The sequence below is a fragment of the Henckelia pumila genome, chromosome 4, assembly GCF_033568475.1.
Source record: "Henckelia pumila isolate YLH828 chromosome 4, ASM3356847v2, whole genome shotgun sequence".
Taxonomy (NCBI): domain Eukaryota; kingdom Viridiplantae; phylum Streptophyta; class Magnoliopsida; order Lamiales; family Gesneriaceae; genus Henckelia; species Henckelia pumila.
In genome coordinates, this window is record NC_133123.1 from 26,973,810 (window position 1) to 26,988,121 (window position 14,312).

Consider the following 14,312-nt stretch of genomic DNA (forward strand, 5'->3'; position numbering starts at 1 on the left):
CCACCCAAAATCGCAGCAAGGTGAGCACAAACAGTTGATTGTGGTGTTTGAATTCTATTTCCAAAAGCAATTAGCGGCTGTCCTTCATGATCTCTCACGACACCACCAATTGCATATGAGTCATAATTCTTTGAACAAGCATAAGTTACATCCAGCCGCAGATTTGAAAGTGGAGGGGCTATCCATAATTTTGGAGAAATGTTCGGAGCACTAGTACACTTTGTGGATACATTATTCATAGCTTCTCGATACTCCATCAGAAGACCATCACTCCACTCAACATTCAATAATCTCTGGTCCCTCCCTTGATTGTGAACTAGCTTTAATCTTTCACACCAAATCGCCCAGGTGCAAACCACAAAAAACTCTAAATCTGATTTCTCCAACTTATCTATCAACCAAATGAATATATCCAGCATCTCCCATCCTCTGACCTATTTCAGTACACTCCAGAAACCCGATTTCTTCCAACATGGTTTGATAGCATAACAAAAAAATAGAGCATGCATAGTGTTATCCCCTCGCAAGTGACAAAGTGGACAGCCTCCATTTACCGGCACATGATGAGAAGCAAGATTTTCTATTGTTGGAATGATGTTATTGGTTTGCAAAGTTTTTCCCATGATTTCCAGTGCATGTTCTTCTTCCCATCAGCCATTCCCCACCAAAAGTTTGAGCAAGCTCGTTCAATTTCTTCACAGATTGCTTTTGGAATATGAAAACAGGACATTGCATATGTCGGTATAGATTGGATTACAGATTTAATTTGGGATGGCATACCGTACCGTATCGTACCAAAAATTGCATACCGTATATTGTACCGAAAATTACGGTATAAGAAAATATATACCGATACCGTACCGAAAAGTTTGGTGCCGAAATTTTCGATACATATAAATAGCATACCGATTATATCAAAATTTTACGGTATACCCGTATACCGTTTCATACCGAAAAAAAATCTTATATTTTTAAAAAAATTTAAATTTATTGTTTATAAATATTATATATTTTTATTTTTTAAAAATAATTTTCGGTATTTCGGTATAACGTTTTATACCTAAATTTTGAAATGTCATACCGTTACCGTACCGAAAAATTCAGTATCAATACCGTACTGTACCGAAATTTTTTGTATACCAAAAATTCGGTAAATTCGATATTTTTTCGGTACGATATCTTCGGTATACCGAAATTTCGATATTTTTTACCACCCCCTAGATTTAATCAATGTTTTCTTTCCCTCCAAAAGAGAACATTTTAGCACTCCATCCTTGCATTCGCTGCACAATACGCTCAACCAAATATCAAAATTGCAATTTTTTTCTCCTCATAGAGAAAACAGGTAGACCTAAGTACACTTCATGTCCATGAACAACCGGGACTGCCAACATTGATTTTATGTTCTCAATCATCTGAGCTTTAGTGTTCGGACTAAAAGCTAGAGAGGACTTATCAAAATTAATCAACTGCTCCGAAGCCCTTTCATAACTATTTAAACAGTGTTTAAAAACATTGCAATCTTCAATTGTGGCTTTAAAAAACATGAGACTATCATCTGCAAATAACAAATGAGAAATAGGTGGGCAAGAAGATGCAATACGTACCCCTGATAAGAGATTTCGATCCTCCATAGCTAAGAGATATGAAGAGAGCCCATGAGCACACAAAACAAATAAATAATGCGACGGTGGATCCCCCTGTCGAATTCCTCGACTTGGGAGAAAATTCCAAACAGATTCACCATTCAAAGAAAAATAATATCTAACTGTCCTCATACAAAGCATAACCCTCTCCACACAACGAGTAGAAAAACCCAACTTCAACATCATGTCTTCCAGGAAACTCCATTCTACTATGTCATATGCTTTGCTCATGTCGAGTTTAAGAGCAGCGTATCCGATCTTTCCCACTTTCCTGCAACGAATCCAGTGTAAAACCTCAAAACCCAGAATAATATTGTCAGAAATCGATCTCCCTGGAATAAATGCAGACTGAAACTCATTAAGAGTTTGCATAAGTATAGGCCTAAAACGGTTAGTCAAAGCTCGAGCAACGATTTTGTAACACACATTACATAGACTAATAGGGCGGAAGTTCTTTAAAGTCATGGGAGACTGAATTTTTGGTAATGTTGGCACCTTCATTTAGAATTTGAAGCGCAGCAGCCGTAACCTATTTTCCCACGACACCCCAAAATTTCTGGTAGAAAAAAACTGACATGTCATCCGGGCCTGGGGCATTATCCGGGTGCATATCGAATAAATCTTTCCTCACGTCTTCCACCAAAAAAGGAGCGTTCAGGATGGAGTTCATATGCTCAGTGACTCTAGGGGTAACATAATTAATAATATTCATTCGATCCTCAAGAGTTGGGTTTGAAGTGCAAAAAAGGTCATTGTAGTAGTTACCAATTATCTCAGCCATGCCAATACTATCAGTGCACCAATCTCCATGTGCCGATATTAGACCATGAATTTGATTTTTTTTGAACCCCTAATCGAAGCCTTAGCATGGAAAAACTTTGTATTTTTGTCTCCAGCCGCCAGCCAACTAATCCGGCTTCGCTGCTTCCAATACAATTCTTCCTTCACTGCCATTGATTATATCTCTCTTTCTAAAATATCAATTCTTCGTCTAGACTCCTGCCACTTCTCATGGATTTTTAAACTGTGTAGCTCCTTTATTTTGTTCTTCAAAATCCGAGGTATGTAACAAAAACGATCCCCTGCCCAAACTTGAAGGATCTCCTTGCATCTAAGAATTCTTTGAGTTAATCCGAGAGTATCATCATTTTTGCTCCAACCCACTTCCACCACATCTGCACAGTCTCCTTCAGTTGCCCATAGAGGCTCAAAACGGAATAAATAACTCCTTCTGAAAATACGATGCTGACTTTCTCCCATGGTGATGACAATAGGCCTATGATCCGAGTGGAAAAAATCCAATGAGCTAGCCTTAGCAGTAGGGTACAGAAATCGCCAATCAATCGTTGCAACATATCTATCAAGCCACTCGAATATAAGATGATCATTTGATTGACGATTTACACATGTAAAAAATTCCCCACTCCGATGAAGATCTTGTAAGGAACAATCGTCCAGCGCCTCCCTGAAAGCTCTAATCTGAGCGCCTCTGATTACCTCCTATATTTTCCCTATCAAAACATATCTCATTGAAATCGCCCCCTACTAACCATGGAAACCCCTGAAATTGTCTCATGTTACTCAGACGACGAAGTAAGTCTCAAGAAAAATGTCGTAAGTTCGCAACCGAATTCCCATAAAAGTCCGTGAATCTCCATTGCTTATCTCCATGTTGAACCATACAATCTATATGCCCCATGGGGTGAGGCAAGAAAAAATTCTCCATGCATGTCTGACGGTCATTGCACAAAACATTTTCCTAAAAATTTTGTTGAATTGACATCAATTGATGAAGATGGATACCCAATTTATCGACGCATAGATAATGGGAGAAGAGTTCTAAAAAATGGTGTTAATTTGGACAATGGATTTGTTGTTCCCCATAATCGTTATTTGTTGATTAAATACGGGGCGCATATGAATGTTAAGTGGTGCAACCAATCTTGTGCTATCAAATATTTGTTCAAATGTATTAATAAAGGGCATGATCGTGTGACGACATCATTCTATCAAAGCTCAAGTGCTGAAAGTTTGGAAAAAAATGTTGATGAAGTTGATATCTATTACGACTGCAGACATATTTCCCCGTGCGAGGCTGCGTGAAGAATTTTTGGGTTTGATATTCAATATAGAGATCCACCCGTTGAGCGTTTGAGCTTTCATCTTCCGAATGAACAAAATATCATTTTTTCGGATGCAGATGAAATCGGTAATATTCTCGATCGACCTACTGTTAACCATAGCATGTTTCTTGCATGGATGGAAGCTAATAAGAAATATCCAGAGGCAAGAGAATTGACATATGCTGAATTTCCAATGAAATATGTTTGGAAGAAAGATACCCGAGAATTCGTTCCCAGAAAGCAGAGATTTTCGATTGGGCGTATTTTTTACGTTCCTCCGGGCTGTGGAGACATGTATTATTTAAGATGTCTCCTAAATGTAAACCGTGGTGCCACTTGTTATGATGATATGACTCGTGCTAATGGTGTTCAATATCATTCATTATGTGATGTTTGCTATTCATTGGAGTTGTTGAATGATGACAAAGAATATAATGATGGCATTATTGAGGCAAGTCATTGGGCTTCAGCACAATCTTTGAGAGTTTTACTTGCTACTCTATTGTCATCGAACTGCATCAGCCGACCTGAAGTACTTTGGGATTCATGTTGGACATATTTGTCAGATGATATTTTATACAGACAACGTAACTTGCTGCAACATCACGGTATGTATGCATCAATAAATTTGTTTTGTTATATCTGTGATTTTTTTAAACTATATATATTTGTGTGTGTAATATATATATATATATATATATATATATATATATATATATATATTGTAGAATTGATATTAAGTAAAGATGAAATTAAAAATTATGCCTTGGTTGAATTTGAAAAATTATTGCGAAGCTATGGAAAGAGTTTGCGTGAATTCCAGTCAATGCCATTTCCGAGTGATCAATAATTTCATATTTCACGGAACAGATTAATACATGATGAGTTGCGGTTTGATAAAAGATCTTTATCAGATGAAACATGATAATCTCCTTAATAACTTGAACTTTGATCAACATCATGTATATGATATGGTGATGAATGCAGTTCATTCAAATAAAGGAGGTGTTTTTTTTTGTATATGGATATGGAGGTACTGGAAAAATATTTTTCTAGAATACTCTATCTGCATTCTTGAGATCGAAGGGAGAGATTGTGTTGAATGTGGCATCCAGTGGTATTGCGTCTCTTCTTCTGCCTGGTGGAAGAACAACTCATTCACGCTTTGAGATTCCATTTAATCCTAATGAGAAATCAACATGCAATATCAAACAAGGAAGTCCTCTTGCGGAGATTAATGAAAAATCTAAGCTTATCATTTGGGATGAAGCTACAATGATGCATAAGTTCTGTTTTGAAGCTTTAGATAAAAGCATGAAAGATATAATGAGATTTATCAATCCTTCAAGCCTCCAGTTGCCATTTGGGGGGAAAACTGTTGTTTTGGGTGGCAATTTTCGTCAAATATTGCCTGTTATTCCAAGAGGCAGTGGGCAAGATATTGTTCTCACGACCATCAATTCTTCGTATGTTTGGAGGAGTTGCACGGGTTTTAGATTGACGAAAAACATTTGACTACTTTAGGTTCTGATGAAGAATGTGCTAAAACAAATCAATTTTCTGATTGGATTGCTAACATAGGAGATGGAAAAATCGGAGAACAAAATGATTGTTATGCGAGTATGCAACAATCGATATTCCTGATGACCTTTTGTAGAAATATTGTAATGATCCTATTGCATCGATAGTCGAGAGTACATTTTCATCATCAGACATTTCTATTGGTGATACTGCATATTTTCAGCAGAGAGCTATTTTGGCACCGACTCTTGATGTCGTTCAATCCATAAATGAATACATGATATCTCTTAATCATTCCGAGGGAAGATTGTATTTAAGTTCTGATATAGCAAGCCACTCGGATAAAAGCGTTGGTTTATTGCATGATGTCCATACCCCTGAATACTTGAATGGGATAAAATGTTTTGGAGTACCAAATCACAAGTTGAATTTGAAAGTTGGAACTCCGGTTATGTTGCTGCGGAACGTAGATCATTTTCTTGGTTTATGCAATGACACTAGATTGATAGTGACGATGCTCGGAAACCGTATTTTGGAAGGACAAATTTTGACTGGGAGTAATGCGGGTCACAAAGTGCTTATTCCAATATTGTTTTTGACACCTTCTGATCCAAGACTTCTTTTTAAATTTCAAAGAAGACGGTGGTATCCTTTGATTGTATCATATGCAATGACAATCAACAAAAGTTAGGGTCAATCATTGTCTCATGCAGGACTTTTTCTGAGGAATCCCGTGTTTAGTCATGGTCAGTTGTATGTCGTTGTATCTAGGGTTACCAATCCTAAGGGTCTCAAAATCTTGATCTGTGATGGCAAAACCAACCAGAAAAATTCAACAACAAACGTTGTTTTTAAGGAAGTTTTCCAGAATTTATAAGATAATTTGTTTGTTTTTCAATTATATGATATATAATCCATTTAGCTAATTTGAATTTCAACTATTTGTTCAAATGTTTATTCATACAATTTTTAATAATTAATTGTATAAAATAATATTACTTACAACGCACACGACATATGTTTTATTTAAAGATTGTCTTTTGTAGCTTTTAAATTTTTTTTCCACGTTATTTTTATTAGTCATTGTAAAATTAAATATGTTTATTTTTTAATTTAAGACTCAAAATTTTTCACACTATCCACCAATTTAATCATACTACACTTGAGATAAAATCAGTGCATCGCACGGGAAGAATACTAGTATATCATAATATATCAGTTTTCAGTTACAAATTTTTAAACATTACTTGGTATGCAAGTCAGTGGTTAGAAAATATGCTTGTGCAAGCCTAATACCAACTAGAAAGGATCTACAGACTACAATTGTCTAGTCGCACTTGAAGGAAATGATGTTTAAAATACTCTAAGTATCCAAGAACTTATTGGATGTATGGAGACTCATCTTGAATATGTTCAAGAGGTATCTTTACATATTAGTAATATGTAATAACATCCAAAATGTCCTAGCGTATTTTGTAATATGTAAAATATTGTAGAATATGACTTTTAAGTGTGCAGAGTCTAGACTCATCTAGAAAGCTCAAGGTTTTGTAGAAATATATATGATTTTAGTAACTCGATCTCTATTGTTGGATGAATCAGATCTCATACATTCCTTTCATAGTTGATTAGTATAAATAAGCTAGAATTTCAATTGGAAAAGACACATCAAATTCCCAAGTTATATAAATAAGCAAGACAACCACAAATGGCATGCCACTGCTTGTACAATTTTCAGCTTCTTTAATGAATAACTTGAAATTTGTAGAAGCAGCAACATGATGTTTGTTGTCGTCTTGCTTATTTATATAACTTGAGAATTTTATTTGTCTTTTTCAATTGAAATTCTAGCTTATTTATACTAATCAACATATGAAATGAATGTATGAGATCTGATTCATCTAATAATAGAGATCGAGTTTCTAGAACCATACATATTTATACAAAACCTTGAACCTTCTAGATAAGTCTAGACTCTACACACTTCAAAGCCCTATTCTAAAATATTTTACATATTACAAAATATGCTTAGTGTTGAAAAATATATTATTATTATTAATATTATGTTGAATATTGAATGTTGAATGTTGAATATTGAGTTGTAAAATGTGAAAAATTAGTGTGTGATGATGTAGATGATGATGTATTTATTTTTGGACTAATCTCAAATGTGGATCTATAAATAGGTATTTATTTGTGATGAAAAATACAATTGAGTTGAGAGAAAAATATTATAAAGTGTAGAGTTTGATATATTTTGAGTTTTGGAGTTTTTACTTTTTACCATAAATTTTTACTTTTTCACAACACGTTATCAGCATGATCGCTCGAAGGTTCTCTATAATTTCCGACGCTCCAAAATACAAGAAGAAGTCAAAAATATTCAACAAGTAAGAATATTTATTTTATTGTTTATTTATTTGTTGTGTATATATTTAATATATAATATCATGTTATTATCAGAAATGATCAAAAAAAAATTATTTTTTTTAAAAAAACTTGTTATAAATCATGGGAGGATGTTAAGACGACATCCCACACTCCCAGTAAGGGATACGACAAGTATAAAAGCATCTAAGGTTTTTAAACAATAACGTGATATGATATATATTTATTATGTATATATACTAACTATATCAATATATAATTTCATGTTATTATATAAGAGGTTGTCTAGGACACTGACCTTATAATAACGTGATATGATATATATTATTGTGTATTTATATACTAATCATATTCGTATAATCTTATAATATTATATAAAAGGCTGTCTAAGACACCGACATTATAATAATGTGATATGATATACATAATTATTTAATTATGATTATCAGTATATGCATCGCATGATTATCACGAATTTTTATTCAACACATACTCGATTTTTTTCTTTACCCCCAACGGTCACAAACGGTAACAAAACGACTAGTTTTTGCCCTATAAATATGTTCACTCAAACCCATTTTCAATCACACCAAAATTCACTCATTCTCTCAAAATATTTTCTCCTCGGTTTTTTCGAAGATCATGAAGATGATGGCATTTCTAAGGCTATTTTTCATAACGATTATGATTATCATGCTCACGAGTCTTGTACTCACCGGCGATTATCCACCGCACACTTTTCATCTATTTTTAAACATACTTGTACTCATCGTTTATCCATTATTTTGTATTGTCATATTAATGGAAATTAACTTATAAAATGCATTGTTATTTTTCTAGTACCACCATGTCAAATTTGACAAAGCCTAAATTTGTTGCTCTCGATATCACTAGAAAAGAGCAAAGAAATGTTAATGAAAAATCATCAATCCCGACTCAATGTATCTATGGCATTTCCAGAAGTAAATGTCGTAAGTAAAAATAAAAACCAAAATCAAAGGCATAAACTAGATTTTGGTCGAGGTCGAGGATGTGGTCATGAACGTGGACGTAGAAATGATCACGATCGTGGTTATGGCCGTGAATATGAAAATAATCGAGATAGTTACTTCAATAACTAATCTCAAAAGAACGTCACGAACCACCCAAAAAGGCAGCATGAAAATATGAGTGAAAATAAAAATCACTCAAAAAGATATGAGAGTGTTTGTTATAAATGTGACACTCCAAGACATTGGTCACATACCCCTGAGCACTTATGTAAGCTCTTTAAAGTATCGATAAAGGGAAAAGAAAAATAGATCAATTTTGTTGAAAAACAGTAACCATTTAAGTGGTTCAACTTATTTCAATTCTGCCAATTTTTTCAAATGATTTCAAGAACATTGATTAATATATTGGTGTGACTGAAATGTAACATGCTATATTTTTCATGCATTCTTATGAAACATGTTATACTTTGCATATATATATTATCCTTGATTTTCTTTATTGCATTTTTTTGAAGTATGGAAAATGCTATGAGCAAATATAAACCCATGGAAGTTTGCATACCCGGTAGTGGTACAACGCAGACCATTCTCCAAGATAAAATATATTTCTTGGAATTAAAACCAACAAAAACAATGGTGAATACAATATCAGGTCCTGTAGACTTGATTGAAGGTTGTGGAAAAGCACATTTTTTGTTACCTAATGGTACAAATTTTTTTATAAATGATGCTTTATATTCACCAGGATCAAAAAGAAATTTGTTGAGTTTTAATGACATATATTCTCATGGGTATGATACTGAGACGATAACTGATGGAAATTAGAAATATATGTGTCTTACCACATATAAATCAGGAAAGAAATATGTGGTTGAAAAATTATCAATGCTCCCTATTGGATTGCATTATACACATATAAGGCCAATCGAATCAAATATGGTGGTTAATAGTTCTTCAATATTAACTAATTGGCATGATCGATTGGGACATCCTGATTCAATAATGATGCGAAGAATTATTGAAAATACGCATGGTCATCCATTGAAAGACCAGAAGATCTTTCAGAATAATAAGTTTCAATGTAAAGCATGTTCTCTTGGAAAACTTATTATAAGACCATCGCCAGCTAAAATCCAAACAGAATCACCCATATTTCTTGAACGTATTCAGGATGATATTTGTGGGCCAATTCATTCACCATGTGGACCATTTCGATATTTTATGGTATTGATCGATGTCTCTAGCAGATGGTCACATGCATGCTTATTGTCAACTCTAAATGTGGCATTTGCAAGATTAATAGCTCAAATAACAAAATTGCGGAATCAATTTCCCGATTATAGAATCAAGAAAATAAGACTTGATAATGCTGGAGAATTTACTGCTCAAACTTTCAATGACTATTGTATGTCAATGAGAATTACTGTTGAACATTCTGTTGCTCATGTTCATACACAGAATGGATTAGCTGAATCAATGATTAAACGTCTACAACTGATTGCTAGACCAATGATTATGAGAACAAAACTCCCTATTTCTATATGGGGACATGTAATTTTACATGCTGCGGCATTAATTCGCATCAGACCAAGTGCATATCATAAATTCTCCCCATTGCAGCTTGCATTTGGTAAAAAACCAAATATTTCTCATCTGAGAATTTTTGGATGTATGGTGTATGTGCCTATTGCACCACCTCAACGATCAAAAATGGGTCCTCAAAGAAAAATTGATATTTATATCGGTTATGATAGCCCATCAATCATTCGATATCTTGAGCCTCAGACAGGCGATGTGTTTACAGCACGTTTTGCTGATTGTCATTTTAATGAAGAAATCTTCCCAATGTTAGGGGGAGAAAAGAAACACATCGAAAAAGAAATCACATGGTATGTACCATCATTGTTACATTTGGATCCAAGGACCAAACAATGTGGAAAAGATGTACAGCAAATTGTGCACTTGCAAAGAATTGCAAATCAAATTCCAGATGCATTTGCAGACACAAAAGGGGTAACAAAATCATATATACATGCTGTAAATGCCCCTGCTCGAATTGAAATTCCAAAGAAACAAATTGAAGACACTCATGATGTCATAAAACGCTTGAAGCGTGGAAGGCCAGTCGGTTCCAAGGATAAAAATCCTCGGAAAGAAAAGGCATAGAGAAACACGATGATCATAAAATAGAAAATGGTGTTCCAGAAAAAAAACACCTGATGATGAAAATGTTCTGTCAGAACCACAAACTGACGAGAATCGTGAAATCTCTATCAATTATATTAATACTGAAAAAATATGGAACCGAAGAGATATAGAAGATATTGATGAGATATTTTCTTATAATGTGACATGTGACATCATAAATAAAAACGAGGATCATGAACCAAAATCCTTTGGTGAATGTAAAACTCGTCATGATTGGGCAAAATGGAAAGATGTCATCCAGGTTGAATTGGATTCGCTAAATAAACGCAATGTTTTTGGACCTATAGTCCTCACACCTGAAGGTGTAAAACCTGTTGGATACAAATGGGTTTTTATTCGAAAGCGAAATGAGAAAAATGAAATAGTAAGATATAAAGCTAGACTTGTTGCACAAGGTTTTTCTCAAAGGCCTGGAATTGATTATGAAGAAACGTATTCTTCTGTTATGGATGCAATTACGTTTTGATATTTGATTAGTATGGCAGTGTCTGAAAATTTGGAAATGTGTCTGATGGATGTTGTTACGGCTTACTTATACGGATCACTTGATAGTGATATATACATGAAAATTCCCGAAGGATTTAAGATGCCTGAGGCACAAAGTTCAAAACCCAGAGAATTTTATTCTGTAAAATTGCAAAGATCATTATATGGGTTGAAGCAATCCGGCCGAATGTGGTATAATCGGCTAAGTGAGCACTTGATGAAAAAGGGATATGTAAATGATCCAATATGCCCTTGTATTTTCATCAAGAAAACAACATCCGGATGTGTAATTATTGCTGTATATGTGAATTAAACATCATTGGAACGAATAAAGAAATTCAAGAGGTTATGATGTACTTGAAGGAAGAATTCGAAATGAAGGATCTTGGAAAAACCAAGTACTGTCTGGGTTTGCAAATAGAACAAAAAGAATGTGGAATTTTTGTTCACTAGACAAATTATACAGAAAAGATCCTTAAACATTTTAATATGGATAAATCAAATCCATTAAGTAATCCAATGGTTGTAAGATCATTAAACATAGAAAAGGATCCATTTCGTCCATGTGAAGATGATGAAGTTATTCTTGGTCCAGAAGTACCATATCTAAGTGCCATTGGTGCCCTTATGTATCTTGCAAATTGCACTAGACCAGATATATCTTTTGCTGTAAATTTATTGGCAAGATTCAGTTCATATCCAACAAAGAGGCACTGGAACGAAATTAAACATATATTTCGTTATCTACGAGGAACGACAGATTTGAGACTTTTGTACTCAAAAGACACCAATCAAAGTATCATTGGTTATGCCAATGCTGGATATTTATCTGATCCACATAAGGCACGTTCCCAAACCGGATATGTATTTACTCGTGGAGGCACCGCAATTTCTTGGCGTTCACAAAAACAAAGACTCGTAACAACTTCATCAAATCACGCTGAGATTATTGCGCTACATGAAGCAAGCCGTGAATGTGTTTGGCTCAAATAAATGACACAACATATCCAAACTTTTTGTGGATTATCAGTAGACAAGAAGCCTGTGACGTTGTATGAAGACAATGCTGCATGTATTGCTCAAATGAAAGAAGGATACATCAAAAGTGACAGAACAAAACATATACCCCCAAAGTTCTTTGCCTACACTCAAGAGCTTGAGAAGAATAAAGATATTGATATCTGTTATATTCAATCAAGTGAGAACTCATCAGATCTCTTCACAAAGGCACTTCCCACGACGATATTCAGAAAGCATATATACAACATTGGGATGCGCAATCTGCGGAATATGTGAAGAATCACTCATGTTAACATGAGGGGAAGTTTACGTGGCTGCACTCTTTTTCCCTTACTATGGTTTTTATCCCACTGGGTTTTTCCTAGTAAGGTTTTTAACGAGGCAGTATAAAACACGTAATGAAGACAGCCATCATATCACAATCATCATCACAAGGGGAAGTGTTGAAAAATATATTATTATTATTAATATTATGTTGAATATTGAATGTTGAATGTTGAATATTGAGTTGTAAAATGTGGAAAATTAGTGTGTGATGATGTAGATGATGATGTATTTATTTTTGAACTAATCTCAAATGTGGATCTATAAATAGGTCTTCATTTGTGATGAAAAATACAATTGAGTTGAGAAAAAAATATTATAAAGTGTAGAGTTTGATATATTTTGAGTTTTGAAGTTTTTACTTTTTACCATAAATTTTTACTTTTTCACAACACTTAGAACATTTTGGATGTTATTATATATTTTTAATATGTAAAGATATCTCTTGAACATTCTAGATGAGTCTCCATACTTCCAAAAAGTTATTGGATACTTAGAGTATTTTAGACATTATTTCCTTCAAGTGCGACTAGACAATTGTAGATCATTTCTAGTTGGTATTAGTCTTGCACATGCATCTTTTCTAACCATTGACTTGCATGCCAAGTAGTGTTTAAAGATTTGTAACTAAAAATTGATATATTATGATATATAGCTTTTGTAGATATTTTTACGCACAAAAAACAAATTGAAATTCAAAAAATAGCGATAATACCATATTAAATTTCAAATTTTGAACCAAAAATAATAATCATCATCATCATTATTATATATATTATTTATTATTACTATTTCTTTTTTTAGTAATTATGTTTTAACGAAAAATTACTATATAAGAGACAACTCTATCTATCTATATATTGCCCTGAAAAAATTATAAATTCTATTAAGATGTATTTTTTGATAAATTAAAATTGAAATAATTCGACTATCGTGCACTTCAAATTAATTTAACAATTTTGTTATATCTCAAAGTACTTTAATTTGTAGAATTTAATTTTATAATTGGCTAGAATTTTTCCTGCAAATTTTGAATTATAGATAATAATCCCCATCACAGCACTACTATCATAATCTAAACTGGAATACGGGATGGAAGAGATGCCAACATAAGAGATGCCAACATAAGAATAATAGCCTTACACAGTCTTGAACTGTCAAGAAAGGTCACACGTTTCAAGACCCTGGAACCAACGATTCCACATTTGTTGCCGGCGTGACGCCATCCTTTCTAAATTCACATGCTTATTGAATAAAAATCGACATTCTCATATTAATATCAAGTATTACATACTTTGTAGCATTTGTATATATTGCTATAAAAATTAACTTAGATCGTGTTTGTATCAGAAATTCCATTTCTACGAATAATAACCAATATTCATGTCTGTCACTCATGCTCAAATCTAGAAAGACTCCTGCCAAAAAATACACACAAACAGAAACTTGCCCTGGACAAGTTTAATCGTGTTACAAAACTCGAGCTGGAAAGAAAAACAAGCAAGCAAACAAAACTACTCAACTTGCCCCTGGACAAGGGTACATTGATCGGCATTTATCGTATTACAGCAATCCGTTTATCATTCGCCATGTGGACAATATCT

The 14,312-nt window shown here is 33.8% G+C and overlaps 1 protein-coding gene across 1 annotated transcript; it reads left to right on the top strand.

The window, feature by feature from the left end:
* Nucleotides 1-3,905: 3,905 nt before the first annotated feature.
* LOC140860717 (uncharacterized) lies at nucleotides 3,906-5,981 on the top strand. The gene is made up of 3 exons (XM_073263723.1): nucleotides 3,906-4,301; nucleotides 4,856-5,239; nucleotides 5,427-5,981. The coding sequence occupies exons 1-3, from the start codon at nucleotides 3,906-3,908 to the stop codon at nucleotides 5,979-5,981; spliced, it is 1,335 nt and encodes a 444-aa protein (XP_073119824.1).
* Nucleotides 5,982-14,312: the final 8,331 nt, after the last annotated feature.